At 54.3% G+C, this 14,169-nt stretch overlaps 1 protein-coding gene across 1 annotated transcript in view; it reads left to right on the top strand.

Moving 5' to 3' along the window:
• The first annotated feature begins 2,206 nt into the window (after positions 1-2,206).
• The window catches only part of MPP3 (MAGUK p55 scaffold protein 3), a 26,572-nt gene continuing 14,609 nt past the window's right edge, over positions 2,207-14,169 (top strand). Inside the window, exons 1-10 of the mRNA XM_025861809.2 lie at positions 2,207-2,289; positions 2,606-2,680; positions 3,543-3,596; positions 3,838-3,956; positions 4,217-4,294; positions 5,720-5,800; positions 6,043-6,180; positions 9,445-9,526; positions 10,692-10,777; positions 12,136-12,210. Of these exons, the coding sequence (XP_025717594.1) occupies positions 3,572-3,596; positions 3,838-3,956; positions 4,217-4,294; positions 5,720-5,800; positions 6,043-6,180; positions 9,445-9,526; positions 10,692-10,777; positions 12,136-12,210 (684 nt within the window). The 5' untranslated portion in view covers positions 2,207-2,289; positions 2,606-2,680; positions 3,543-3,571. The remainder of the gene's footprint in view (positions 2,290-2,605; positions 2,681-3,542; positions 3,597-3,837; positions 3,957-4,216; positions 4,295-5,719; positions 5,801-6,042; positions 6,181-9,444; positions 9,527-10,691; positions 10,778-12,135; positions 12,211-14,169) is intronic.

The following is a 14,169-nucleotide window of genomic DNA, read 5'->3' as shown; positions in this document are numbered from 1 at the left end:
GTTCATCCGCTCACTTGTTGAAGGACATCTGGATTGTTCTCCATTTTTGATTATCATGAATAAAGATGCATTGGATATTCTTATACAGCTGTTGTGGCCAGATGGTTTTATTTCTCTCGGATGAATACCAAGGGATGGAATTGCGGGATCACACAGTAGATGTATGTTTACTTTTTCAAAGGAGCTGCCAAACAGTTTTCCAAAGTGGTGGTACCATGTTATATGCACATAGCAGTTGGAGAGTTCCAGTTGCTCCTCATCCTTGGCACCTTAGGTGTTAGGAGTACTCTTTGCTCTCACCCTCTAGTGCATGCACAGTGATACCTGCTAGGGGGCTGTAATTTATATTTCCTGATGACAAACGATATGGGATGAGCACTTTTTCTTATGCTTATTAGCTATTTATATTCTTTTGTGAAGTGTGTGTTCACATCTTTTGCCGGGTTTTTTTGGCTGTGTTGTTTGTATTTTGTTATTGAGTTGCAGGAGTTCTTTATTCCAGATACAGGTCCTTTGCCAGATATATCTGCTATGAATATTTCCTCTCAGTCTGTGGCTTGCCTATTTTCTTGACAGTGTTTTTTGATAAACAGAAGTTTTAAATTTAGATGGCCTATTTATAAATTTTTTTAGGGTCTCTGCTTTTGATGTCCTTTCTAAGAAATCTTTGCCTACCAAAAGACTAAGAAGATATTCTCCTATGTTTTCTTCTAGAAGATTTATCAGTTAAGTTTATGTTTTGGACTATGGTCCCTCTCAAACTGAACTTTGTTTGTGGTGTGGGTAGAAATTGCAGTCTCCCCTCCCCCCACGCACTTCACATGAATACCCAGTTGTTTCAGCATCATTTGTTGGTGAGCTCATCAAAAATCATTTGACCTTTTATCAGATGGCTCTTGGTATCTCTCCAACACTAAGCTCCCAGGTGTAAATATGTCTCATGCAGTGTTTTCTGTACTCAAAGTGAGTCCCCAAGACAAGGAGCATCACATCACCCGGGAGCTTGTTAGAAATGCAGAAATCAGCACCACTCCAGCCCCATGCAACCTCCAGATGATTCACAGGCACATTACGTTTTGAGAAGCACTGGTGTAGATCATTTTTTATGAGGGAGGGGGAATGTCACCGTGACACACTCTGCCATTGACAGCCTCCCCATGTACTGCAGGCTGCGGGGTCCTGAGAACTCATTTCCACTTCTTAATATGCTAGACTTACTCCCAGACGCAGTCTCAGGGTCCACCACTCCCGACAAGGGCTGCTGCGCGTTCCTTGCTGCTGGGAGACAGGGAGGGAACTCACTCGCTTACTCCTCACTCTCTAATACCCACAGCCACCTGCTCACTCACCCAGCAGCTTCTGCCCTCTCTTCCATACACATCTTCCACCCCTGAACCTTAGTTTCCTCAATTACGGAGCCCAGATAATAATGGTGTCTATCTCCGGCGCTAATGTGATGCAAAGTGATCTGAGGAGTACCTGGGCATAAAGACAGCACAATAAAACTAAGTGATCTTCACGGCCATTTCAGAGCCCGTTGCCCAGGAGAAGCCCCTGCATACAAGCTGCCTTGCCCCTCCCCGCCCCTCACTCCCGCTCCGCAGCCCCACCCCCTACACCCGGGCAGAACTGAGCCTTGCAGTCTTCCCAGCTCGACTTCTCCTCCCTCCCTTCTCCGCGCCCCCAGGGCACAGTGCACCGATAAATCTTCCCCGGCACGCTGCATTGTTACAGCCACTTGCCCTCGCCTCTGACTGGTGCCCCGTCCGGCACGAGAGTTCCTCAAATCCAGGTTGTCTGTCTTGGCGGTCTTTGAAGCCCCAGCCCCCGGCACAGTGCCTGGTACTTGGAGAGCACTCCATAAATGTTTGCGATTTTGGATAATACGTGAAGCAAGCGTCCAGCCCTCAACTCGCGGGGGGTGGGGCATGTGCGGGCGGCGGGGGGCAGAAGGGGAGGCTGGCCGTGTGCCGCCTAGAAGGACACAGGCGGGGGCTGCTCGGGGCTCGGTGGGTGGGCGCCGGGGCGGGGGCATAGGGGGCCCGAGAGCGGAGCCCGGGTCCGCAGAGGACTGGCGGGGCGGGACGCCCAGGCTCCCCGCGCTCCTCCCACGCCTCCTCCCGCGCCCTCTTCCCCCGCCTCCTCCTGCGCCCCGCCCGCTCCGGCTCCACCGTCCCCGCCCCGCGCGGCCGCGGCAGGGAGGGGCCGGGGAGGCGGAGCCAGCAGCGGCCGAGGCTCCGGGCACCCGCGCGGCTCCCGGCGGCGGAGCGGAGATCCCGGAGCGCCCAGGTAGGAAGCCCCGCGGGGAAGCGACCCGGGAGCCCGACTGCGGCGGGAGGGGCGCGGCGGGGGCGGGGAGGAGGCGCCGAGCCCCGCCCCTCGTGCGCGCGGCTGCCTCGCGGCCCCCCGAGCCCCCCGCCTGGGGGAGGGGGCGCAGAGTCCCCGCCCCTCGGCCCGGGGCCTTCCTCCCGGCGCTCGCCCCCCCCACCCCGCCCCCCGTGCGCCCCGCGCCTTTCCCGCCGCTCGGCATCCTCCGGACCGCCCGCGAGCGGCCCCCGGGGCTCGCCTTCCCTTCGGCCAGCCGCGCTCCTTGTTCGTCCCACAGGTTCCTTCCGAAAGCGAGCTGGAGTCTGGCCTGGTCGCCTCGGGGAGTGGGGGCACAGCTAGAAGGAGCCAGAGCGTGAGTGTGGCGGAGGGCGGCGCAGTGGCTGGAGAGAGCCCAGTACCATTCTTTTGCATCTTGGTGTTCCCGGTGCTCCGCGCACTGGGGCTGGCTCCATGTTTGCGGAATGAATGAATCATTACTCTCCTTGTCCCCTTCCGAAGGAGGACTTTTTGAGGTCCACGTGCTGCAGAGCACGTTGGGGCGGGGGGGCGGGGGGCTCCTGAGCTAGGGCTGCCCAGTCCTGCATAGTGGAGACCCGACTCTCATTTCTCCACCTCCTCTCCGCCCTCCGTTCTAGGGGATGCTCCCTTCAGTTTGGGACTTGGGGGTGGTGGGGGAGGAGGGAGCTTGTAGGCCCAGACAGGTGTGACCAGGGACTTGAAGGTGAACAAGGGACTTGTGAAGGACAAGGGACCTGCGCAGGGCCTCTCGGAAGGTAACAGGGCACAGGGGATGCTGCAGAGCAGAGCACCCACCGTGAGCAGGGGCCACCTCCTACCTTTGGGACCAGCCCGAAAAGGCCACCAGAGTATAGATTCTGACCTGCAAGCTACTGAACTCTGAGCCTCTGTTTCTTCACCAGTAAAATGGGGATATTAGTACCCATTCCTCAGGGCTTTGTGCACATTAAGAAAAATGTCATATGAAACTAGCCAGCAGAATGCTTGGCACATCCGGGGTACTAGCAAATCTTGGTTTTCTTTCTTTGCTCTCTGGAAAACAAACAAACAAACAAGCGGAGAGTTATTCATCACCATCCCCTCTGTCCCCAAATTGGTCATGGACAGACACAGCAGGTGTGTAAGCACTGTTTGTTGAATGAATATGCTTGATGGAGCGACACCACTCACTGTCCTCCTCTTCCCGGAATCCACAGGCAGAGGTCGGGAGCTGAGCAGCAGAGACATGCCCGTGCTGTCTGAGGACTCCGGTGAGTGCCTTTCCTGGGCTGGGCCTGCCCGAAGCCCTGGAGAAAAGAGCCTGCCCCAGCAGCCCCAGGCTGGGAGGAAGCAGGATGCTGCCTGCATTAGCTCACAGGAGCTGCCCTGCCCCAAAGCCCTGGGGATGAGAGCCTGTGGAATGTCCACACGGCAGGGTCCACTTGGGGTCCCACAGGGGCAGGAAGTACCCATGGCACTGGCCAAACTTGGTGTGTCTTATCCTCTCCTCAGGTTTGCATGAAACCCTGGCACTATTGACTTCTCAGCTCAGACCTGACTCCAATCACAAGGAAGAGATGGGCTTCCTGAGGGATGTTTTCAGTGAAAAAAGCCTCGGTTACTTGATGAAGGTAAAGCCCCCATATTATCCCATCTGCTGAGGGTTTCTAGAGGTTTTCCTAGCTGGCTGAGGCCCGTGAAGTTCATCTCAAGCATTCCCTTGCCCCGGGAAGGTCTTCGTTAGCCCACTATGAATGGCTTTCTCTTGGGCTGACCCATTGGTGACCCGCTGTGCAGCCATCCGCACAGTCATGGGCAGTCTGTGGGGTACCCAGGGTACACCTGGCAGCTGACTTGGGAGGCCCCAGCCTGAAATTGTCTGTCTTTGCAGATTCACGAGAAGCTTCGCTATTACGAGAGGCAAAGTCCAACCCCTGTTCTGCACAGCGCTGTGGCCCTTGCTGAGGATGTAAGCCCCGGGTTTTTCCTTACAGTGTTAGCCCCACTCCTGACGCCATAGGGCCCCTTCATCTTTTTTTTTTCCCTTTTTTGTTATTGTTATGTTAATCACCATACATTACATCATTAGTTTTTGATGCAGTGTTCCATGATTCATTGTTTGTGCATAACACTCAGTGCTCCACGCAGAACATGCCTCTTTAATACCCATCACCAGGCTAACCCATCCCCCCATGCCCCTCCCCTCTAGAACCCTCAGTTTGTTTTTCAGAGTCCATCGTCTCTCATGGTTTGTCTCCCCCTCTGACTTACTGGGCCCCTTCATCTTGCCCGTCACCATCGCTTAGCCTATAGGGGACACAGGGGCTCGGAGCCCAAAGGTGAAGAGACATCACCTCCCCTTCTCCTCTTGCTCCTCCTTGGGCCTCCTAATGGGCAGGAAGGAACTTGTGAGCCTTGGACTGAGCCAAGGGACACAGGCACATGAGCATGCCCACTTACTGTGTGTTCCCGAGAAAGTCTGTTCCCCCCGCTGTGAAATGAGAGCATTTGGATCAGATCAGCAGTTCCCAACTGTTGAGGACTGGCGATATGAAGGTCAAACAATCGCCTTGTACTGTGCTTTGGGGAGGCCCAATGTGAAATCCTGGGGTCAGGTGACTTGCAGTGTGTCCCTGCCTATTGGCTCAGGATTCCCATTTTTTTTAAGGAATGCTTCCTAACTTCTTATGGACCTGCCCTCTATGTTGCATGGTTTGGGAAGTTGATGGTCAAGGTCAGCTCCTCAATAAACTCACCTAACCCAGGAGATGGCCTGTCTTGGCATGGGTGCAGACCTTCCCTCCTTTCTCTCCTATGTGACGTGATTAGGAGCACGTTAGGCTGTCAGGCTCCCAGGCCCGGCACTGTCTCTCCTACCAGCTCTGGGACCTGCCACAGGTCATTCAACCGCTCTGAGCCCCAGTCTCTTCATCTATAAACTAGCACAGTGGTGAGGCCACAGATAACAGAGCCACATAGGCCCAGGTTCAAATCTTGGCTTTTCAACCTAGGGCAAGGTATTTATTTAATCTCTCCTATGTAATTCTCATCTGTCAAATGGCAAAATAATAATACCTGCCATGTTGAGTTCTCTGTGAAATTTAGATGGGAAAGTCCGCATTAAGCAAATGGCACATAGTAAGGGCTTAATAAGTTAGCTCCCATTAGGAGGACCCTCCATGAGCTACTCTGGCTCTTCTGATCCAGGCAGGCTGTGATTTCCCTGAGAGTGTCAGTCCTGGGGTGGCTGAGGGTCCCATGCACTCAGATGCTGTCACAGTTCCTGCGAGGACCCTTGGGTCTGAAGCTCAGGGAGCAGAGTTTTCCCCAGAGACCCCCAGTGGGCTCGAAGCACCCACAGCCGCATGTGATGTTCTGTCTCACTCCTTCACAGGTGATGGAGGAGCTGCAGGCCGCCTCTGCGCACAGCGACGAGAGGGAGCTGCTCCAGCTGCTGTCCACCCCCCACCTCAGGGTAGTCACGCGGTCCCTGCCTGCCCACGCGGCTTGTGTCCCCTGGGATGGGGGCTGTGGGGAGCGCTCGGCCGGGAGGCTGAGGAAAGAAGAGTTGTGAGTGAGGGGGTCCTCAGGACCAGCGTCTGGGTGGCGGTTTCTCTGGCATGTGATTTGAGACCCCCCGAATCACTGCCCAGCCAAGGCCCCCTGACCCCTGGTAGCTTTAGGGCTGGCCCTTCACTTCTCTTGATTTCCTGACAGGCCATGCTCATGGTACACGATACAGTTGCTCAAAAGAATTTCGACCCCGTTCTTCCCCCTCTGCCCGATAATATTGACGAGGATTTTGATGAAGAATCAGTGAAGATTGTCCGCCTGGTAAAGAACAAGGAACCCCTGGTATGTGACACCCACCTCTCTTTCCCCGACCCCTCCATGTACCACTCTCCCACCCACCCAGAAACCTGGGAAGAGACCCCCCCGCCGAAGTCCCTGGAGTGAGTGTTAGTAGCTTTGTCAGGGCTGCCACTAGTCCCCGTGGCACCTTTGTGTGTAGGGTATCTCTTTCTCTGGGTGGACACAGCCTCACTTGACTGTGGCCAAGCTCCTTTGTGCAGTAAACAACCTGCGCAGCTGTACAGGGCAGCCCTGATCATCATGCTCCGCATCAGAGGTTAGCAAACTATGGTCCAAGGGCCAAACCCAGCCCACTGCCAGTTTTTTTTAAATAAAGTTTTACTGGTGTGTGGCCATGCCCGCTCATTTACGTATTGTCTGTGGCTGCTTCTACGTTGCAACGGCAGTGTGGCGTAGTTACCACAGAGACGGTGTGGCCTGTGAAGCCTAAAATATTTACATTTGGCCCTTTACAGAAGTTTGCCAAATCCCGCTTTGAATACTGAGGAAGCATGGGGCAGCTGCCGTTCTTCTCCCCAGCTGACAGATTGTTATCATTCTGGTCCTAGTGCAGCATTGATTTACAGAGCGAAGGGACAGGGTTATTTATTAGATGGGGGGAAGTGGAGGAAGTCCAGAGAGTCGAGTGTTTGCCCCAGAGTATGCCACAGCTGGCATTCTTGATTTTCAGCTTTCACCAAGGGCGCTCAGCTTAACCACTTCTGCAAATGGAAGGGAAGCTCTCGGCCCCCTCTGTTTCCCCCACTGCAAATGGGGCAGGCATCCGTTGACATGGTCAGGGTTGTCTTTCCTTTTTATGTTTGGGTAGGTTATGGGTCATAGCTGGGTTGGTTTCTGACCGAGCCTGCAGCCAATCATCGAAGGGGCTCCTATGAGTTGGGAGCAGGAGTTTTGGGCCCCATACGGTCCTTGTCTGACCTGTCATGGCAACCATTCTGGGGGAGGGAGGAGGGAGGACGGTGTAAGGGGTTAAAACCCACAATGTTAATGTATCATAATGAAGCTCTAGGTTACTGGTAAGGCCAAGGTCATAGGGAAGAAGGCAGGCATCTCGCCTGGGGTCTGTCCTGGCTGTTGGAACTTGGCCTCCACCCTTTTGTCAGTCGGAAAGCACTTGTTCCCTGCTGCTATCTAGCTAACTGCCTCCTCTGTCATATTCAGGGAGCTCTGGGCTTCCCAGTGAGGATGTAGAAAGCCAAGTTTGTGGTTAGGAGTGACGGAGGTGGGGCCGGACCAGAGGGAGATGCTGATGGTCCATGCAAAGTGTCATAGCTTGTTCCTGAAGGCAGGGGAGGGGGGGGCGGTCACTGTAAGGTTTTAAGAAGCAATAACATGATCAGATTTGCGGTTTAGAAAGATCGTCCTGGCTGCTGAATAGAAAGTGGCCTCGGGGGTGAGGCCAGAAGCGGAGGGCTGATTTGAAGGTGGGGACCAGGTAGGGGGAGGGCCAGAAAGGGGGCTTGGCCTAGGCCTGTGGGAACAGGGAAGAGAAATCCAAGAAATAAGTCAGAAAAAAATTAATGTCACTTTGTGACTGCCCTGGTTTGGGCAGGAGTCGTGGGGGGGATGCCTAGGGTAGCGCTGAGGTGTCCAGCTAGGACGATTAGGTGGCCACTGCAGCCGTCATTCAAGGGATGGAGCTTAGGTCCCATTGAATTCAAAAGTGGAGGCATCCAGGAAGTGGAGGGATTATTTGTTCAGAGACACAGACTGGGCAGCTGCCAGCATCCGGGAGGGGTTAAAATCACACCTGGGAAGTCGAGACCACAGGGGTAGAGAGCAGACAGTGAGGCCAGAAGGGGGCCAGGGCCAAATCCTGATTTGAAAGGCAGATAGAGGAGTACCCAGCCATGGAGACCTGTCGTCTCTGGGAAGACCCGGGAGAAAGGGGTGTCACCAGGGCCCGGGCTAAGAGAGGAACCCAAAGCGAGGGCGGGCACCCAAGGCAGACAGGCGGGAGGTAGAGGTGAGAAGGCTGAGTGTGTGTGGGAGCCGGCAGCTGGTGGGTGGTCAGCGCTGCGGCCAGTGCTCTTGAGGGTGCAGGTGACAGTGACTTGGGGGGTAGGAAGCAGAGACAGCAGGTGCTTGCTCCAAGGGAGCAGAGACTGGTGGTTACTAGATGGAGGCGCAGGCTTTTTACTGATGAGGAGGACGTGATATTTATGGAGCCAGGAGAAGGAGCCAGCAGAGAGGGGGCACTGAGTCCGCCGGAGAGGGAGGGAGGGGACGGAAGGACCAGCCTAGGCTGGGGGAGCCGCTCTGCTGAGAGCAGGGAAAGGAAGACGGGATGGACAGAGATGCCAGAAAGTTTGAAGGTCTAGGGGGTTCTTGGCTGATGGTTTCTGCTTCCAGCAGTATTTGTCCTACGGACTTCAAGTAGGTGACATAAATGAAGTTAATAACAAGTGTGCCCATGTGTTTGCAGTAACAGCCAATAATAAAAGGTTAACATTTATGGAGCACCTACTGCATGCACTTACTGGGTGCAACATAATTGAGGCTTGCCTGCATTACCTGATAGAATCCGTGCACCAACCCTGGGAGGTTAAATGCTATCCCCCACCCCAGAGGAAACAGACTCACAGAAGATAAGGGGCTTCCTTCTAAGGCTGCATGCTTTCAGGGAATGGCAGGTGGATTCAAGCCCAGGGTCGTCCCAACACGGGAGCTCAGCGCTTCACCTGCCACCGTCCCGCCTGCCTGCCACCGTCCCGCCTGCGGGGTGCATGAAATTGAGGGCTTGTTAGCACCTCTCATCCTAGACATCATTCTGCTGTGCTCCACCGGCCAAGTGCTGGTCCTAAAGCTCTGGCTGGTCATAATTGGTTCCCCTTGGCAACCACAGAAGGCCCAGTACCCTGTGATTGATTAGAGGTTGAGAATTTGCAGGCATGTTCTCTCCTTATTATTAAATGTCTTTGCAAGAGACAAGGGCTGTGATGTGAGAGACATGCACTGGACTCGGCGTCCCACAATCCTTTACACCTTCCCAGCTGGGCGACCTCGGGGATGCTGACCTTCTCTGAGCCCCTGTCCCTCACCTGTGAAATGAGATGTGGGAATTGCTGGGCTGTATTAACGTGAGATGCTGGTTTCATCGCATCCTCAGCACTGGAAAGGGCTGCCCTTGGTCTGCCCTCTGGGGTGACAGAGGGAGAGATGGGGAGGCTCTCTGGGGTCCAGAGCCTCGGGGTCTGAGGTTTGGGGCTGCCTCTTAGGAGCCTGCCTGCTCTGTCTCCGATGCAGGGTGCCACCATCCGGCGGGATGAGCACTCCGGGGCTGTGGTGGTGGCCCGGATCATGCGAGGGGGCGCGGCCGACCGGAGCGGTGAGTGGGGTCCGTGCTGGCCTGGTGAGGGTGATGGCTTGGAAAGGATACAGCATGCCCCAGCCTTCCCCTTGTGGCCACGAGAGTCTCCTTTCCTTCTCCTCTCTGGTCCCGTTTGGGATGTGCTTTGCTTTCTGGGAGCAGGGCTGGGATTCTCTTCTCCTTCCCAAGCCTGGTAGAAATTTTAACCGTTTGAAAATGCCTCAGGCACGGAGAACATTGGGGTTGATCAGAAGGGCTCCTGTGCTGGCCTCGCTGAGGCCTGGGGTCCTTAAGCCCGCAGCATGGGCTGGGCGGGTTTCCTGACTGCATGCAGAGCAGGGACGCCCTTCCCCACCACCCCAGTTGTCGCTCTTATGGAGGGAAGGGTGTTCACGCCCCAGATTTGTTTGGGTGGAAAACAGGTTGAGAATCAGTGTTGTGTGAAACAACTACTCAGTTGGGAGGCAAACCTTCTGGTGTAGAGAGGTGTTACCCCAGAAGTCTGGGGATCACTCTTGTGGAGACCAGAGCTTCTTAAACATTAGCAAGCACCGACACCCCCCCCCAGCATCTTGTTAAATGCAGATTCGGATTCAGCAGGTGGAGGGGGGCCCCCGAGATCCTGCACGCCGAACCGCCTTCTGGCTGCCGCTGCTGTTTGGCTAGCAGTTAGGGCCTCATGTGCAGAGACACTGGTCATTAGAGCCGAGGCCTCTGGACAGGTGTCTTAACACTCTATACATCACCTTTCCTGGTGCCTTTAAGTTTTCTTAAGATTTGAGAAAGACCTTCTAAGAGTATGTCTGTTAACCTAGGAAGGTGAAGAGTTAATGATATTTCTAAAGCAGAGTTATAATGGAAAGAACCAGGCTTTCGATGTCAAAATAAGTGTGTTTGAACACAGGCTCCATTATTTCTTAGCAGAGTGGCCTTGGGCAAGCTGCATAATTGCTCTGGGTCTCAGGTGCCTACTTGTAAACTGGGGGTTTCCCTGGGTGGTTTTGAGGCTGAGATGCTGAGTGCGGCGCCCCGGGCACAGTAGGACTCAGCCGGGCCCAGGCCCACCCACTGTCTTTACACCTTGAGTCTGCTGTGCGTGTGGTGGGTTCCTCTGGTGGGTGCCAGTGGTGCGCTGGGGCTGAGGCCCCTTCCTGTGCTGATGGGCAGCCCCTGTGTCTCCTAGGTCTGGTCCACGTTGGAGATGAGCTCCGAGAGGTGAACGGGATCGCAGTCCTGCATAAACGCCCCGATGAGATTAGCCAGATTCTGGTCCGTGCTGCATGTGTCCTGGGGGGCGGAAAACGGGGGGCCGGTCTTTGGAGACCAAAGCAAGGCACTTCCAGGAGCCAGGGTGGAGTTTGGCTCAGTCTCTGTGTTCATGAGGAGGCTGCAGGCAAAGTGGCCTGGTGGCATGCCCAGGGTTGGGGTGGGAGACAGGAAGAGTGGCACTCCCGGGCCACCTGCCTGTCAGACCTCTTCAGCGTAGCCCCACTCCCTTTCCTGAGGCCCCTTCTGCGACATCCCCTCAAAAGGGTCCCCTCTTCCGAAGGGCTGAGGAATATGGAATAAGAAGCTGCAGTACAAGGAGGACCCAAGAGCAAGGGCTTTGGGGTCAGCTGGTCCTGGGTTCGAATCCTGTCTCCACTGCTTTTCAGCCGGTCAGCCTTGGGCCAGCCATTAGGTCACCCTGGGTTCCACTTTCCTTTCCTGTAAAGTAGGAACAGGGAGGTTTCTCATCCAATGCGTGGTTATGATCAGGATGTAAACATCCTGGAAGGGATACAGCACTTCACATCTGTGAGGAGATTCTAAGGTCTTAAGTGCTGGGGTGCAGGTAACCTCCAGAGCCCGTTCTGCAAGTTCAAGTCAAGCTGCAATTGTCAAAAGCCCCAATCACAGTTTTGTCTTCTTTATCCTTCTCCCCCGACATGACCCTCTTCGCTAATTTCTGATGGTTTGGGAGGGGGCAGAAATGGGCTGATCTGACGAGAGAGGACCCCCCACTGTAGGGAGCCCTGGTTGCAGGCAGGCTCCTTTGGTCTTCCTGACCCCACTGCCGTTTCGCCGGCTCCGGGCCCCGGGATCCTTGTGTTCTAGGGCAGTGCGGGCCCAGGGAGACTGTTGGGCGAGGTGTGCTCTTATGGGCGGACTGCATTCTGCCTTGTGTCCCCCTCCCCCCATGGGGATGCAGGGTCTGTGTCAGGGTAGAAGGAAGGGGAAGCTCCAGCAAGGTAGGGGTGACCTGAGGTTGGAGAGCCCGATGGGCAGGATGGAAGCAAAGGGAGGGAAATGAAACTGAACTTGGTTATGAAAATAATCTGAGAGAAGAGAAAGAAGGGTGGCCTGTGGGTCACTAGAGGTCAGGAGGGACGGAAAGGAGGAATTCAGGGCGTGCGCTGTTCTTGGTGCTCATGTAGAGTTCTGTGTCCCTTTGTCCCACGAAAATGCAGATACTGGGTTTTGAGTTTTGCTTTAGTTAATTCACGGGAGCCACCCCTGGAGGGTGGGCCACAGGGGAGGGGGCGCACCTGACTTCCTTCTGAATGAGTTTCCAGATCGGGGCAGGAAGACTTGAATTCACCGAGGGTTAGACATGGGAGGTGGTAAGCTTCGAACTCCCCTCTCAGGCGCAGTCCCAGGGAGCCATTACCCTGAAAATCATCCCAGCCACCCAGGAGGAGGACCGTTTAAAGGACAGCAAGGTATGATGGGGTCGGAGGCCGGGAAGGGCTTTGAAGCAGTCGTTCAGGAAGAGATCACATGTCTGGTCCTCGGAACGTGTGCTCAGGAGAGAACTGTAATTCAGTCACACTGTGATTCATTTATTTGTACCTGCCTTTTTCTAAACCGGATTTGATGTAGCTTACTAATAAAAGACAAGGTTATTTTAATTGAAATAGAAAATTAGGGCCCTGAAGAGGAGAAACTACCAAATGTGCTGGTTTCGGGACCAATTAAGTAACTGCCATTTGCTTAATTCTTTGGTGAGCCTACTTTTTTTGGGCACCTCCTCTGTGCCAGGTGCTCTGCCAGATGCTGGAGACAGGGACAGTTGGTAGCTTTGAGGACTCCCTAGTTCAGAGCGGGAGGCCGGGGAGCAAATCTTTCATGGCTCTGTGACTAGTGCGAGTGTTTCAGAAAGATTCTGAGCAGAGTTACAGATGCCCCGGAAGGGGTCAGGTAGTAGAGGTGCTGGAAGTGAGGCTTGAGGCAGGTGAAGGCGAGTAGGACTTCCCTGGTGAAGGAGAGGGGGAGGGAAGTTCACACAGAGAGGTCTGCATCTCCAGAGGCTCAGAGGTGCGGAGAGGAGTACTTTTGGGGGTTGGTGAGAGAGAGCACCCTGGTCGGGCTCCGGAGGGGTTATGCTGGGAGGTAGGTTAAGGCTATCTTCAGAATGGCCTTGAATGCTTTCTTAAGGGTGTTGGCATAATCCCGGCCTGGTTTGGGGGTCTCAGAGGCCAACCCCTGAGACGTGGATTCGAGCACAAGTAGTTCAAAGGAAGGCAGTGGGTGCAACAAAGTGTGTGTCATCCAGCAAGTTACCACTGTGTCATCCTGCTGGGGAGCTCGGGGATCCCGCGTAGACACGTGCCTTCCCACCCAAGAGCCAGGGGAGCTGGGAGATCTGTGCACCGACTCCTGCCAGGCTGCATCCAGGGATGGATTCCCAGCATTCTCGGCTGGCTGCATTAGAGTAGAGCGGTGACCAGAGAAAGCCCTTGGACAGAGAGACGCCAGGGCTGGCTGCTGGAAGTCTGGCTGGGGGGGTACTGAAATGGCGAGTCCCCGGGGGATGTGGGAGCTCCTGGGCTGCCACGTGGGGGAGGGCTGAGTGGGTAGAGACGGGAGGCAGGGAGACCTGGTAGGGAGGCTGTTGTAAAAGCCCCCGACCTGAGCTCAGGTGGTGGTAGAGAGAACAAGAGAGGGCGTTGCTTTGGTTTCAAATAAATTGGGATCTGAACTGCCTGGCAGCCAGGGCAGAAAGGAGAGAAAAGGCAGGCCATACCTTTCCTCAGGAGATGGAAGGAAGTGTGCCCATTTTTCAAGAAAGGTGATTCCCAGTCCCTGGCTCTGGGCACGAAATGCGGGATAAGAAGGAACAAATTACAGCACTAGGCATAGAGTACATGTCGATGAGTTTTTTGGTGAATGGGGATCAATAATGGACAATGTCTTTGATGTCAGACTTTTACAGCAAACGAAGACATCATCTTTGTGTGACTGTTCTTTATTTGCACACTTTGATCGAATCCCAGGGCTTGCATAATATAGACTCTTATCTGATGGAAGGCAGTTCTTTCTTGGATATGCTAATGTGATCTTCATAGGCAGCTTTTGCATGTTCTAACTTAATACAGGGAGAAAACTTGGTTTTCCTGGAGAAAATGGGTAACCTGTCCCTTAGCCCATCCTTCTTAAATATTTCTTTTTGATCCAGAAGCTTGATCTGGGCTGGCCATATAAGATTATGCTCTTTTCCGAGTGCCTGGGACCCTGACATCTGTGGCTGGATGAGGGTATCTGTCCTCATAATATCTGGCCAGAAAGTTCTTACCCTTGTCTAACTGAATCTTTTCTTTTCTTTCTTTCTTTTTCTTTCTTTCTTTCTTTCTTTCTTTCTTTCTTTCTTTCTTTCTTTCTTTCTTTCTTTCTTTCTTTCT

Source organism: Callorhinus ursinus, unplaced genomic scaffold, assembly GCF_003265705.2.
Source record: "Callorhinus ursinus isolate GAN/ISIS: 27379988/994484 unplaced genomic scaffold, GSC_fseal_2.0 scaffold102, whole genome shotgun sequence".
Classification (NCBI taxonomy): Eukaryota; Metazoa; Chordata; class Mammalia; order Carnivora; family Otariidae; genus Callorhinus; species Callorhinus ursinus.
This window is presented reverse-complemented; position numbering and strand designations above follow the sequence as displayed.